The following is a 15522-nucleotide window of genomic DNA, read 5'->3' on the forward strand; positions in this document are numbered from 1 at the left end:
AGTGGGTACAGCATTTAAAAAAGTTGTGGTCGATGTCACCGGTTTGAGCCAAAACGCTTATTTTGGAATTCTGAACAAATGCCTTTTTTGATTTTGCTCGAATGTGCCTAGATTCTTCTCGGCTACAACCCTGGATTTTCGGCATTTTTAAGAATTTCAACTTTCAGAAGAGATTACTCCACAACCAAATAAGCTATTCGTGATCTTAGAACGTCAACTTGAAGGTTTTTTAATGTAGTTTCTTATATGTGTAAAAACGTTTTGTTTTTGTTATAGTAACTACAGTAAACAGACTGATTACTGGAAGGTACCCAAATTGTCAAAAAATAGCCTATTTTCACCATGCGTGGGATGTTTAGTTTCTTAATATTTTGGGCTCCAATTTTCACCACACTTTGGAAAACTCTTCTACTTTATGTGTTTCCAAGGGCAAATGATTTGGGCAAACAGTTTTTGAGATATGGCCAGATGAGTGAGAGGTAGTTTTGAGCTTTTCTGGTGAAAAATCAATGCTATTTAATATATTTTTATTTTTCCTTGAATTCCTTCACGCTGATGGCACAGTAATATTTTTATGTTATTTTACACATGTTCTTGGCTGGATTATCATTCTTTGAAATCATAACTACCTCATTTATTTACTTCTGTCTTTAATTTAATTGTGGTTCTAAAAGTGAAAATTTTTGGATACAGCCAAAACGTGAAGTACGATGAAATCCGATAGATTGTCAGGTATATAAAATTACAGTTGTGGATGACAGCTGCTACTTGAATAATACCGTTATTTGAGTAATTAATTATTTTTTTGTACATACAATCTCACGAGTAAGAAAGCTTTTTTATTATAGTTATAAAGAAAAATAAACGTTGAACCTTTATTTTTCATTTTTTGAAAACACACTCTCCATTCATGAAAGTATATGTCATGTTCTTCTTCTACGCATTTGCAGCTTATTGTTTATTGCATATTAGCTTATTGCATATTAGCTTATTGTGTGCTCTCAACTTAGTGTTCTAAATGCACTTCCACAGTTATTAATTGAGAGATCCATCTCGGTTGTAGCCCAGAAGGATCTAGGCACATTAGAGCAAAATCAAAAAAGGCGTTTGTTCAGAATTCCAAAATAAGCATTTTGGTCAAGTTTGGCTCAAATTGGTGACATCGACCACAGGTGGTATACCCACTTGAGCTGGAATGACCCATATGGCAACAAGTTGTGTGTTAGGTTCTAGACATAGCTGGTGTTAATGAAAATCGATCGATGATGCAGACTTAAATTTTTCCTTATTTCCACTGTTGAACTGTGGTCAGCTGGCGTGAAGACACAAACACACACACACACACACACACACACACACACGCACAGGGGAAGTTCACGGCTCCGAAAAAATAATTACGTTTTGATTTTTGTAAAAGTATTGGAAAGAGATAACAGAAATCTAAAGACATCACTTTTTTTCTGATTTTTTAAGGAGGATTCATGTGCAATTCTAGTCATCATGGCATAAAGCTGGACTAAAAAACACGAAACAGCGACCTTTCGGTTTTGCTGAGTGTTTAATTTTTTTTAATGATGAGACGGAAAACATGTTTTTTCATGTGAATTTTCTCAGAAACCTGAGGAGGGAACTGATTTTCTTGGATGTTTTAAGTTTTTTCCCGGTATTTTTGGGAAAATAAAAACGCACCGAAAAAGAAATTTAATTTTCGGTTCGGTGAACTTCCTCTTAAAGATGCCCACAAAACTAGCTTTTTTTATTATTACCTTCATCTCTTTTCAGAAAGCGAGTAATGGCGCTATAACCATAGGCCTTATAGGGCTAGCACCAGGCATGGAAAATCATTTACATTCATTTCATGCATTCATTTACATTCATTTGCCTCTAACGTTTTTCATCAACAGCATTCTGCAAAATGATGAATAGAGCTTTTGTAGGTTTTGTTATTAGCTGCAACTTTTGTTAAGAAATCAAATCTGTATCTCTTATGTATCACGAATAAGAGCGGGCAGAACTTGTTACTGTTTTTCAGAGAATGTAAAATACATTCACTGAAAAACAGTAGTGGATTCTATTTGCTCTGGTTCGTCATTCATAAGAGATACGGATTTGAGCTTTGGACAAAAGTTGTAGCTAATAACAAAACCTACAAAAGTTCCACACATCATTTTGCGGAATTCTATTGATAAAAAAAGTTAGGGGCAAATGAATGTAAATGAATGCACGAAATGAATGCAAATGATTTTCCATGCCTGGCTAGGACAATAGTTAATGCTTATGTCCGGACCACTAAAGGAAGATGGAGCATCCCTTAACATTTTTAGACTAGATGCTCCTAACGACCAATCATTTATAAATAACAATAAAACGGAACGTACGGTACGAGATGTCCACGTTCCATCCATTTATTGAATTCTGATGCATTGTGTTTAAATCTTTGGCTTAAACAGGCCCTGCAGGTTTCTGAATCATCTTGTCCCTTAAATGCTACACAGTAGGCCTGGCCGTTTTTTAGATGGAGGTTTAAAATACAATTTTGGTAATTTACGGCAATTCTGGTGCTTTATAGCTTATTTCGGTGCTTGAAAAACCAAATTATAGCAGAACGAGAAAATCGTTTGGAAGGCCAATTTGCCGATTCGATGCCATTTTGGTGCTTATATGATCATTTTGGTGATTAAAAAGCCTGTTTTTTAGTGTAATTTTACTAATTACGATTTTGTATATTTCAAGACTTTCTCTACAATTTTATATTTCGTCGTTTTCAAGTCAATTTAAGCCTTATGCTCATTTGGCCTATAAACAAGACGATTTTTATTATTTTTATAGAGCTGTGCGCATACTACGTGGACAGTTTTTGTGAGGTTTTAGACCCCCTCCATCTGCGAGGACAGCCATCCATATGCATTTTTTTTAAATGTGTATGAACCGTCGACATTTTCCAACACACCTGTGTGTGTGTGTGGCAAAAATGTTCAAGATCGGCATCTCTGTAACCACTGTACCATTGACGGAACAAATTCCAAATGAAATTTTCCATAGAACATCTTTTAAATCAATTTATTCCGGAGATACGGCCGGATAATGTTCCAGTGAGTTCGTGTTGAGAGACTAGAAACGTCTTGGATAATACTAAACAATGTAGCCAACTTACTCTTGGCCAGAAAACAGTCCATATATGCTATCAAGTCAGATACTTAGGTGTTACCCTCGACTCCAAATTAACCTTTGATGATCACTATAATAACATTATCTACAAAGCAAGCAACATTCTCGGGTTAATTAAAAGATTTAGTTTGTACTTCAATGATCCTTACACAATCAAAACACTTTACGTAGCATATGTGAGGCCTCTTCTCGAATATTTGGGCTCCATATCATGATACATATGTAAACCGCATTGAATCAGTTCAAAAGTTGTTCTTGTTGTTTGCCCTAAGAATGTTGGATTAGACGAGTTTTGCGGTTCCATCTTATGAATCGCGTTGCATGTTAATTAATTTAGATGAGCTCAAAAAGCGACGAGAGCTCGCAATGATTGCTTTTATAAACGATGTAATTTCGCAAAAAGTTAACAGCCCAGAGATTTGGGAAAATATAAAATTTTATTCTCCTTCTCGCTCATTGCGGAATAGAAATTTGTTTAATACTAACAGAGATTACTCAAAGAACAAACTATGCCAAAAATGGCCCATTGAATAGAGTGATGTCGCTTAAAAAAACTTTCTTCACAAGGCTAGCTAGGCATCAATAATAAAATGTAGATGTTATGCAAGCACTTGGAGTAAAATTGTATCAACTAGCGTTTAAGTAAGAATTTGTCAAACGGTCTACACTGGTTGACGACAAATCAGTAAAAAAATAAACACATCATGCGAAGCATCAACACATATAAGAATTCGTGAACAAGATCAAGGGTAGTCATATTGAGTGCCCAGGACTAGATTGGCCAACCTGGATATGATCTGGGTACCCCCGGGGAAGTAATCAGTATCTGTCTCAGTATCAAAACGCGTCCGGAGGCATATTAAATGACATAAGATTAAAAAAAAAAAACATGTTCAATGGCAGTAATATCGTACTCCCCAGTCAACATAGTCCACTTTCGGACATGTTTCATATGTCTCCGAGAAAGTGGCCAGTTTCTGACTTGGATCACAGCCCATCATGAGATTTTCAAAGCTAGCTCCATGGTAGTAATATAGAGTGTGCTCCCACGCCACCACATTAGCTACATCCGTTATTGTTCCAGATATATCTGGGGAATCTATGAAGCATTGTGTGATTTTAATCGCATAATTCATACAATTTTTAAACTTCTTCCAAACTCAGTCCAAAGTTCCTTCCAATCTCTCACAGAATTTTATCTCAACTAACCTTGGAAGATTTTTTTGACCCCGAAGATTTTGGGTTTCTCTCAAAATATCTTTTGAATTCGCAAGAGGGTTTTCAGGCATCCCTTGAACATTTCTTCTGGCTTCTCTCGGAAGATTCTTTCAACTTCTCCTAGAAAATTATTCAAAAGAATTCCTCTAAAAGTTTCTTTAAACTTCTTCCGGAAGTTTCTTGTGACTCTACCGAGAAATTTCTTGAAAGTTTCTTAAATTCTCCACAGGTAGATTTTCAGAACTGCCCGGGAAGTTTCATCCAATTTTACCCAGGAATGCATGTTCTGTTCTGATGTTTCCTGTTTAATTCGGAAAATTTACTCACAGTTTTCTGGATGTTCCTTCTGATGTACTTCTGGAATTGCAACATTCTCTGATAGTTTTCCAGAAAACTTAAACAAAATTTCCCGGGAATAATTTTATGTGTAATATGATCTACTTTCAGAACAAACTGTTACACATTAGCTGTTTCTCAGGAAATTGTAACATTTTCCTGCGAATCAGGAAAAGTGATTTCTGGTCAATTTCCCGGAATGTCCCAAGTAGGAAACATTAGTTCTGGGTATACTCTGGGTATAATAATGAAAATTTGAATGAGCTGATTACAGAATCCAAGCATTGATTGCACATTCGCCAAAATGTTGATTGCATCGATTGCATAGGTGTGCGGCGGAATATCAGCAGTTAAAAAATAATAATTTTGTGTCTCACTTTTAGGGAGATTAATCAAACAATGGATACCACCAAAAGATAGGGCTTTACAAGTCTAAAATTTTCTTCCAAGACACTATGTGGCGGAAATGGCTCTAATGTTGGCATATGGATCTAAGATTGGGCCCATCGCTAAAAATCTGCTATTTATCAATTTTATCTAGATGAACGCGTCATTGGGACGGTACCAATGGATATTTTTGGTCGCTATTGAAAATTTAGTTGATTGCTGAATTTATGTATGGGCCCAAATTAGGGGCATTTAGGTCGACATTACATCCATTTCCCCTACCTAAAATAAAAGGCTTTGGAGTAATTCCACGCGATCACATTTTTCACCATTTGGACCACTGCGAACACTACTGGCTGCTATGAGACCAGCGAGCTTGCAGCATGGAGGTGCTCCGCGTGCTTAATACACTGCCTAAGTATTATAAATATCACCGAAATGTGTGATTGAGATAGCGTTTTCAAATAATCAAATATAATCAAATATGGATACATTTTTCAACACTCGAAAAAAAAAAATTCCAGTTTGTCATACAGTGTATTCAGAAAAACAACCACTCATAACCATACACACACATTCAGCTAAATTTTCTCCGTCAGAACAAACGCAAGAAGACATTCTGTTTGAAATATGACTCACAAGTAAATAAAACCGAGTATACCGGTGTGTAGGAATAGCAAATATTGACATCCTCACATCTTGTGATGAATGGCGCCTCCAGTTTGAATAAGAAACAAATTCCCATGCCCACACAACCTCTACAGGCTGTGCCCTTCGAAACTCAGCACCGCTCACCTGTTGATGTTCTGATCTGACAAAGGATCAATGAAACTCTTGAGCGTGTACATTTTCAACTACACGTAACGTAACATTTCCCCATTTAACAAGACAACTCAAGACTTGAAAACATGCTTTGTCTTTCCAGGTGACACCTTGTTAAAACTGTCTTTTTTCTCGTCCGCAGAGATGCACGGCATTTAATCCACCCAAGTGAAGGGATTATCTCACGCTGACCGGCACTAACAGACATCGCGAATCGTGTGGCCGTATCTCGCCTACAAGATCTCTGGTCACATCTCGATCCTTGGATTCTGATGCAGACGTTCAGATATGTACTTTCCCATAAACAAAAATAAAAACAACAACTGCATTCAAGGAGACGATGTTATGCTTCTACACCTCATCCGGAGTTTATAGTTGATATCTCCCGATGAAGATTTTCATCATCAACATTTCTCATTGTTAATTTAACGTAGCGGTCGGTCGTTGTTGAGAAGAGCAGTACTTATCACGACTGCGGAAGATGCTGGGATGTTGTCGTCTTCCGCACGTCGTCGTTGTTTGTCCGAGTCAAATATGCAACAAGATTAGATGTTATAAAGTTTTCAGACAACGAGGCTCGCCCGTTCTCACAAACTGGTGGTAACATCTGCAACAGCAGCCACAACAGGGAGGAACAAACGGTACCTTACCACGGTGACGACGCAAACATCCGTGAAGGAAGATGGATTTGTTTTTGGTAAACTTGTCAACATGGAGAGTGAATTTTCCGGTCGTGTGAAATTTCCGATTGATCCGAAAAAAGTGTGTTATGTACTTTAAACCAAATGAAGGGACGTATGATTTACTTCCGGAATTTTCAGCAATTTACTTTTTAAACGGATTATTATAATTAATATCTTCTTAGAAGTCAGTGAGTATAGTATAAATTTCTCTACTACGGAAAAGTGAGACAGTATTTTTCCACAATATTTATGGCGTGTGTAATGCGTTTGTAATGAACGTCAAGTAAAAGTTGCAGGATGTCAATATCCAGAATGTCCTGCAGTGGCCTGAAAATTATCAATTAGAACACAACAACAATAAACAGTTATTTAAACCTCAAGACTTGTTAAACTTATTTCGATCCTGGCTTTCAAAAATGATATAAATACTGAAACTTGCATGTTGATTTCTCTGTGTTTATAAACAATTTATTCGGGGTCTTGGAAAAAATAAATTACTGGCTTAAGGTGATACTCTAAGGAAGCTTTAGCATGAAACTTCAATTGCTACTCCTTGTTTGCTGCGCTACTATAAACAGAGAGTACCAATTTCATAATTGTTTGTTTTGTGGAAGCTGACATTTGTGCTTTTTGAGTTTCACTCTAAGGCTTCCTTAGAGAATCACGCTAGCTAAAGTTATCATCCTTATTTTTGTCTTATATTTCAAGATCTGCAGTACGAAGCTGATACATCCATATTTGTCCTTCTCCTCAATGACCCAGCATTGTTCTTCTCCAAATGACAATTCACCTTCTAATTCCATTAATAAACTCCTGCCATCTTTGGAAATATTTAATTCAAAATGAGGCACCCTAATGGTCATTCATACATTTATTTTGCAATTTAAATATTGAATTCAAGTTACATCATTACCGATTTAAATATCAATAGTTTAGCGATTCTTGAATTGATGAAAAGGTCCAACTGAAAAGAAATCTTGAAAGTTGCACAAATTATGCAATTAAAAAAAATGTCACCACCCATGCTTCTGGAATGTAAACAACTGCGTGCAAACGAAAAGTTTAAAATTTCATCCCAGCCGGTTGGAGTTATTGCCTCTTATTTCCCACTTGTTCTGTATTTGTTTACGCTTCCGTCATCATCCGGCCCGGGCGGGGGTCAGAGCTCTCTGCTAAGTCGCGAAATCCGAATGGAAAGCAATCGGATTCGGATCAGTATCAGCAGCAGAGGAAGTCTTTCCAAATTCGCCAACAACATTTTTGTGAACCAAAAAACAAAAAATGCGGATCTGCGCGTGGAGCGTGGTTGCGGGCAGTGACATGTACGAAGTGTATCATGTGCTAAAAATACACACGAACAGGATTTAAAAATAAATATCAGTGATTTATTCATTTTGACAAGTTTTATTTTTGGGTAGTGTGACTAATTTGGCGTACTTATTCGGAAAATGACTGGATACTTGTGTTGGATTTACTCGTTCAGCTATACGTTGTCTTTTCTAAAAGGGAATCATCACAGTTTCAAGCAAGTTGTGCGGGAAGTTACTTAGAATCCATTAATGACAAAGCCAACGTCACACGTTCGCAGTACATGAACACGTGCTTACAACTGTACAACACAAAGCCGGAGCTGGTACCATGAAACATAATGACATGGTTTGAATTTAACGAATCTCGTTTATGCAATTTTTATAGGCAAGTGTCTTATTGTTGCTAGCCCTGCCTTTGATTGCCTCGCGTAGTAAATCCACTGTCGCGAAACAGGCTGACTAGAAGCATACTTTTTTATATAGATAAATAATAAAAACAACCATAATGATACATTTGACCCTGTCCCACTTAAATGAAACATGAGCTCAAGTTGTTGTGCTTTTTTCCATCTCTCGTCATATTTTTTCCCTTTTAAAATCATGTCAGCCATCTCGGCAAACGCCAAGAAAACCGAACCGAACTGTCTATCCGTCTGTCTGGCTGGCTGGCTCGTGGAGGAATGGTAATAGATTTGATCTCGCTATTCGAAGCCTATTGATAACTCTTAGCCAAGTGCCGTCGTAGAAATAAACAGTATTGGGCTTGTGGGATATCTGCGCGTTCACCAGTCAAAGCATTTTGTTTACAATATTGCCTTGTAGTACTAGTAGTAGTAGTTATTTCTTCTTACAATCACCACCATCAACTCGACAACATTTCCCATAAATTATGTCTTATTTTCCTCCTCTCTTTGCAGTTGGTATTAGAGAGCCTTGCGTGAACGAAGGTGAAGAGGTCAAAATCGACATGACAGCATGCTACAAATGCATTTGCAAGGTAAGGATAATCAGTTTTGTTGCCGGGAGGCATCATAGAATGGACGATTGTATAAGAACTAAACGCTGATGCTGAATCGAGTCACGATAGAGGTGATTATCATAAACTAAAAAAGGCAAAGTGGAAATTTATTTGAATACTCTTTTTTTTCTAATTATGAAAAACTTTTTAAATCCCGACTACCAGAATGCACGAATATCAAAGTTGTTTCAGTGATATAAGAAGTTCCCGAGTAGAACATTTCAGTCCCAGTTGTTTATGACAGAAATAAGTCGTAAGTATGCAATAGCGTTTGGTACAGGGTGTCCAGGGAATTCGATAAGTATACCTAAAGAGCATACTGGTGGAGACCGGAATGCTTTATGGACAGATTCAGGGTTCTTAAATCAGGATTTCGGAAATGCATCTGGAGTCGTTGAGACGGGAAAATTGTACTGCTTTTAGACCCGCTGAACTTTGAAAGATGTCTAGCAAAACTTCAAAACTGGGTATATTCTGAACTCAGATTAAGATTCGTCTAAAAGGCTGAAGAACTTTATGTGGACACAGGACCACATTTCATGGACCAGTGATGACTTGAATAAGGTGATCTTTTTCAAACTTTCACCGGTTCGCCGCCATTTTTTTGTGATACCATCAGACCCAAATAGCATTACTTTCGTGTCATCTGACCAGATCACCTTATTCCAGTCATCACTGGTCCATGAAATGTGGTCCTGGGCCCGCTTCAATCTTTTTTTGATATTTTTTTACGGACAACCATGGCTTCTTAAGAGCTACTCTGTCCTTACGACCTTTCTTATGAATACGATTTCGTACGGATTGTGATGTCAGTTGAATGGAAAACTCGCTTTCAATCTGTTTCGCAATTTTTGGAGTTGATAGTCCCCGGTCCAGCTCCGCCTTCTGCACAATAGCTCTGTCAATTCGGCCAGTTGTCTTTGAAGAACGCCCCGATAGCGATAGCTGGTGAGATAGAACCACGCTTTTTGTACATCTGCACAATTCTAGCGACCGTATCTTTGCGAAACTGGACAATATCGGCAATATCACGGTAGCTTTTGCCATTTTAGTGATGTTCAATAATCAAATTTCGGATACTGTTCGAAATTTGTGCCTTTTTGGGCATTTTACAACAAATAACTTCCAATTTTGAACACGAAACTGAAATTTTGAGCATGAAAACTTCAAGAGCGCTGAATGACAGCTAGACACAATGTTTACATTCGAGAAAGTTGCAGAATACACACTAAAACTCTGTAAAAAACACTCAAATCGTAGTATCCGTTTGGGGGTGGATAAACTTTTTTTGCGTAATTTTTAACATTTTTTTTTCAAAATTTATCACATGAAATCTCTGTGATAAACATAAGTTTGAAAATCTTAAAAATTCACCTTTTTTTATTTTAATGAAGTTTTAAGTAATTGGTTTTGTTGATTTTTTTTTTTAATAATTGGTGATTTTTTTTAATTGTGCATTTTATTCTGAAAGGACCATCTGGTTTCCTACTACTTTTTCTCAGACTTTATGTTGATTAGATGAGCCGTTTTTATGCTATGATTTTTTGAAAAATATCGAATAAGGTATTTCAAAAAATTTAGGCGACAGTCAAAATGGCCGAACCACAACCTTGCAGAATAATTTTGCGAACTTTCATGGAATTTGGAGAAGGTAAAATGAAATGGATTCGTCAGTTTACGTGAATTTGTTCAGTTTGATCCTTAAGATTTTGAACAGCTTACCCAAGTAACAATTTTGGTTTTATGAGGGTTCTGTAGACCATAATTTAGACTTGTAGAATGTTTTAAAACCTCTATAAAACTTGGAATGTTACTTGAGTACATTAGATTAGGCTGACTTTTGAAGCAATTATGGGATTTGACGCTGTATCTTGAAATATCTTTTGCTACAAATTGGTTACAATGGAAGTGAGTACGTAGACTTTCACGGAAGATCTCACCTATTTGAATATTAATATTTCATTGGGGAGTTTGGTAAAGAGAGATGATTAAACCGATTTGTACCTTCCTAAAAAGTTGTCCTTGCTCACTTTCAACTCTCTATTTACAATTTTCATACTGCCGTACTCTAACGGAACTATCAACTCTATACTAACTTACCACTTTAGTCTGTTATTTGACATTAGCATCTTCAACTACATCCAAGAATATTTGTTGATAATTCCAAGTTTCTTGAAATGGAATTCCAAGAAAAATTCCTAGGTAATCAAATTCTGAAGATAGCGCTTAAAGATTTCCACGGAGTATTCTTCGAAAATTAAGAACAAAATACTAAATTTCTGCGGAAATTTTCAATTTAGAGGAAAATTCCATAGGAATCCTGAGAAGAATTTTGAAAGAATTTTGCCAAGGAGAATTCCATAGGAGCTTAGGAGCATAGGAACAGCATAGGAGAGTTCCATAGCATATCGTCGGACAGTTTTTTGAGGTGCAATTTCAAAAAACCAAAATCGACGGCTTTACGAAAAGTGGTCAGGTTTTGATCTCTTATAACTCTGTCAATAGCGGATGGATTTTCTAAAGTGGATTGGTTTCTAAACAAGCCAATCGATTGGAAATTTTTCTACAAATCTGCTAAAATGAATTGAAAATTACACAAATGTTCCAACTTTTGCAATGGTGATCTAAAACGGCGTTTCCGTGATGGAAAAAGTGGTTTCCCTAACACAGTCGCCGAATATTGATACCGAGCCCGTAATCCTACGTTAAATCTATAATATAATGATATTCAAGATGAATTCTAATTTGCCCCGTAACGTGGGTAGATCACCTTTTCGTAGTACGTTACGGGATGTAAGATCTACCACCGATTCCTAGTCCTGACTACTTCAAACTAGGGGAACAGGATTTTTCAGTAATCCAAGGAACACATCTTAGTCCTTGTTACTTTTTATGTCTTGTTGATAGTGACAAGACTCGGCTTTGTCTACCGAGGATGATCTTGAAACAAGGGACAAAAATGAGTTAGTTGTCTTCATCTATGTGATTCCTAATCTTCTATTCGTTTTTCCCTAGTTTGAAGTGGTTAAGACTAGGGTTCTGATGCATGGTCATTATCGGTGTCAAACCTTAATTTTGTTGCTAAGGAATCCAATTTTGACTGACAAAGGGGCGCGCCTTTGGAGGGTGTTTCAACACTCCGAAGGGTATAAATAGCGGGACCTTTCAATTAGAGTCGGATCCTTGCGATAAATGCAAGAGTGGCAACTGTAAAAAAAATCGAATACTTCATCATTTCTCAATAGTTATGGAGTAATACGACATGCACTAAACTAAGGACACGGGATATACTACAATAGATCAATTTACTGGTCACAGTAGTGTTAGGTCCCGAACAGAGGAAAAAAAAATAACGAAGGTATAATGAAAAAAAAAAATGAGATTATGCAGTGTTTTCTATCGTTCGCAGCTGAAACAAAATCTATATAGTGGAAATGGATGTAATGTCGGCCTTAATGCCCTTAATTTGGGCCCAACATAAATTCAGCAATCGACTAAACTTTCAATAGCGACCAAAAATATCTATTAGTACCGTCCCAATGACGCGTTCATCTAGATAAAATTGATAAATAGCAGATGTTTAGCGATGAGCCTAATCTTAGATCCATTGGCCAACATTTGAGCCATTTCCAAGGTTGCAAATACTCATTTCAGCTAAAATAATGTTTATCGGAATAATAAAATCAAAAGATGGTATGATGACATGTTTTACTTGTAACTTACAAGAAGAGGTTACACAGTTCGCGTTTGAAACATAAAACCTGTAAATTTTACGTTCTATGAGTCACAATCAGCGTTTTGCTGATCGCTGAGTGAGTGAGTGAGTGTGTGAAAAATCGCTGATTGTGACTCTCATGAAGTGAAATAAACAGGTTTAATATGTCAAACACATTCTTTGCAACCTCTTCTTGTATCGTACCTATTCAAAATATGATCATAGCATCTAATTATTTTATAATTAAAAAAAAAAAACATTGTTTTAGTTGAAATGAGTATTTGCAACCTTGGCCATTTCCCCTTTATATGAACATGAATTTCTGTCTGTCTGTCTGACCCTCATAGACTCGGAAACTACTGAACCGATCGGCGTGAAAATTTGTATGCACTGGTTTTTGGGGGTGGTAAAGGTTCTTATGATGGTTTGTGACCCCTCCCCCCTCAGTAAGGGGAGGGGGCTCCCATACAAATGACATACAGAAAAATATAGCATGCGTTTTTTAATCGGCCAATAAACTCAAGCTGATATTGAATCCCGAGCAAGGCCGGGCACACTCAGCTATATAAAATTGGGTGTCCGAAATTTGAATCTCCTCAAAGACAAGACAAGTGTCCGAAGACTGAATCTTGGTGGCCCTAGTTAAATAACATTTTTTCGAATAGTTTTGATATCACCTTTAAAATATAATCTTAAGGATAAGGATATTTAAAAATTGTATCGAAGAAACGAAACTAAATAATGTGTTACCATCAAACATATGTCAGTTTTCTAGGACTAGGATTGTAATAAAAATCTTCCAAAATTTTAAAATCTGACAGTACTTTATGTATACTAATGCAACTTTTTATGCTTTATTGCTTTTCGCGAACAATGGCTGCAGAATCATTGAGTGTCCTTACTGAAACTCTGCCAGCTACGTAGTATTGATCATAAGATAACCTTTGAAGCTAGTGGAATCAATTAACTCCAACTTACATCTTATACGATACGATAGAATCTGTTACTTTTTTGTATTAAATGAAGGCATTGTTTTTTTTTTTGTGGGCACACTTTATTTAACAACTTCCTTCGCACCTTCAACGGTTATTTTTCTTCCAACCTGCTTTGGACCTATGTTAATTTCCAAGCAGTCCTATTCAAGTGGCCATAATTTATGACTTTTTTATTCCTCATCCCTAAGGTAGAATTATCGTCATCCATGTTATCCTCACATCAAGAGACTTCTGCCAGATTTGTGAATCAACACCGTTCACTTGAATCGTCGTTCCGCATACCAATGCAAAAAAAAAACTTCCGAATAGGTAGATAAGTCCTTCACAATATCCTTCGCACGTTAGCAACGAGGACAAAAGTTTCCGGGGAAAAAGTAGAAGCAACAGAATAGACAGCCTTGGCGCCAGTGCTTAATGAAGTTAGAAAACTTTTCGGTCCTGCTGCAGCAGGTTGCAGTCAGTGTGCAGAAGCAATTCATAAGATTCATTGATGTTGGTCTAGGTTCAGGTCTATCGGTCTACCTGGAGGGTCCAAATCCTACGTGAGAATTGCCCCCGCTGGGAAGGGACGACGAGACAGTTTGTTGATCTTACCGTTCATTTTTGCCTTTTGTTTGTTGATTCGGTTTAGGAATTTTTCTTTGCTTTGCACCATTTCTTTCTCAATGATGAATGTTCCTCACTGGAAGTTTTTCTTTTAAGAGAACGGGTGAACTCAAAGAATGAAGGAACTGTGGCGATTGCCATTCATTTGAAGGGTCTTATTGAATTCATGTAACAAAACGGTTGGTTTTACTACCGCTTCCAAGTGGCTGAACATGCAAATGCAATGAAGGGAAATATCTCATTTCTGTCATCTGTCGGAATGGGGCAATGCAATGGAACTAGCTTTGTTGATGACAACCAACGCTACTATTGCTCTGCTGGAAGATCAAGGCAAGATAGAGGCTGCCGCATGTTTCTGTTTCACGATTTCCCGAGTAACTGTATGTAGGGGTTCACGTATACGTCCGGGTGCCTTTGCTTATTCTCTTTCTTCTTTTTCGATGGTAGTTGACGGGTAATGAGAAATATTTCTCATTTACAAAGATTCGTTCTCTTCAAATGCCGTCATTCCTCGCTTTTTGTATCCTTCTCCTATTAAGTCTTCGGAAGTATGCTAGGGTGAGTCTGTTGCGTAAAATTGAGATAATCTTATCAAACTCAGTATATCAACATATCGTAAATTCATGATAGGCTCCAATTCACATAGGATCCAAAACAATTTTGTTATTTGTTTGATTAGAAATTTAATAGAAACATTTCATCCACCCCATCGTATAAAACTATTGCTGGACCACGATGTGACACTTGCTAGGCACTTACCGACCAGTTTGATTCCCCGCTGCTCCAAGCCTTCGGCTCAGCATTTACATACCTACATTCGTGTATCCACCGACATCATACACCGGAGTCCGGACAACCAACGTAAAGCGAAACGGCCGGCCAAGTGTTATTATACAATGAACAAGGTCGATAAAGGCCGTTTGCTTGCCGCGTACCACTTGCTTCGTTTTTGCCTCTTTTATTTCGAATATATATACTCACACACTCTTTGGTGGTGGCTATCTGGCGGCTGTCTCCTCGCGAAAAAGGTATGCCGACTTGCTTTCTCTTTTCAGCTCTGCCTTCCCGTCGCGTAGTCGGCGGTGGCGGCGGCGGATTTGCGTGTACAGTGAACTCCCGTTTTATGGGCATTGTCGGATATGTTTTTGGAAGTAATGCTATAGTTTCGCTAAAATATGTTTACTATGAATTAATTTTCGTCTTAATTTACATTTTTACATTTTTTCGAATGGAATACACTAAACTTGAAATTGCTTTGCAGAAG

General features: G+C 37.3%; 1 protein-coding gene across 12 annotated transcripts in view; it reads left to right on the forward strand.

The window, feature by feature from the left end:
• The window catches only part of cv-2 (crossveinless 2), a 243186-nt gene that overhangs the window by 125837 nt on the left and 101827 nt on the right, over positions 1 to 15522 (forward strand). For all 12 annotated transcript variants that reach the window (XM_065221159.1, XM_065221148.1, XM_065221149.1 and 9 more), the window contains one exon: positions 8842 to 8921. In XM_065221159.1, coding sequence (XP_065077231.1) covers positions 8842 to 8921 — 80 coding nt within the window. The remainder of the gene's footprint in view (positions 1 to 8841; positions 8922 to 15522) is intronic.

This window comes from Ochlerotatus camptorhynchus, unplaced genomic scaffold (assembly GCF_037179485.1).
Source record: "Ochlerotatus camptorhynchus isolate MF236.1 unplaced genomic scaffold, CSIRO-AGI_Acam_v1.1 ptg000139l, whole genome shotgun sequence".
In the NCBI taxonomy this organism is placed as follows: domain Eukaryota; kingdom Metazoa; phylum Arthropoda; class Insecta; order Diptera; family Culicidae; genus Ochlerotatus; species Ochlerotatus camptorhynchus.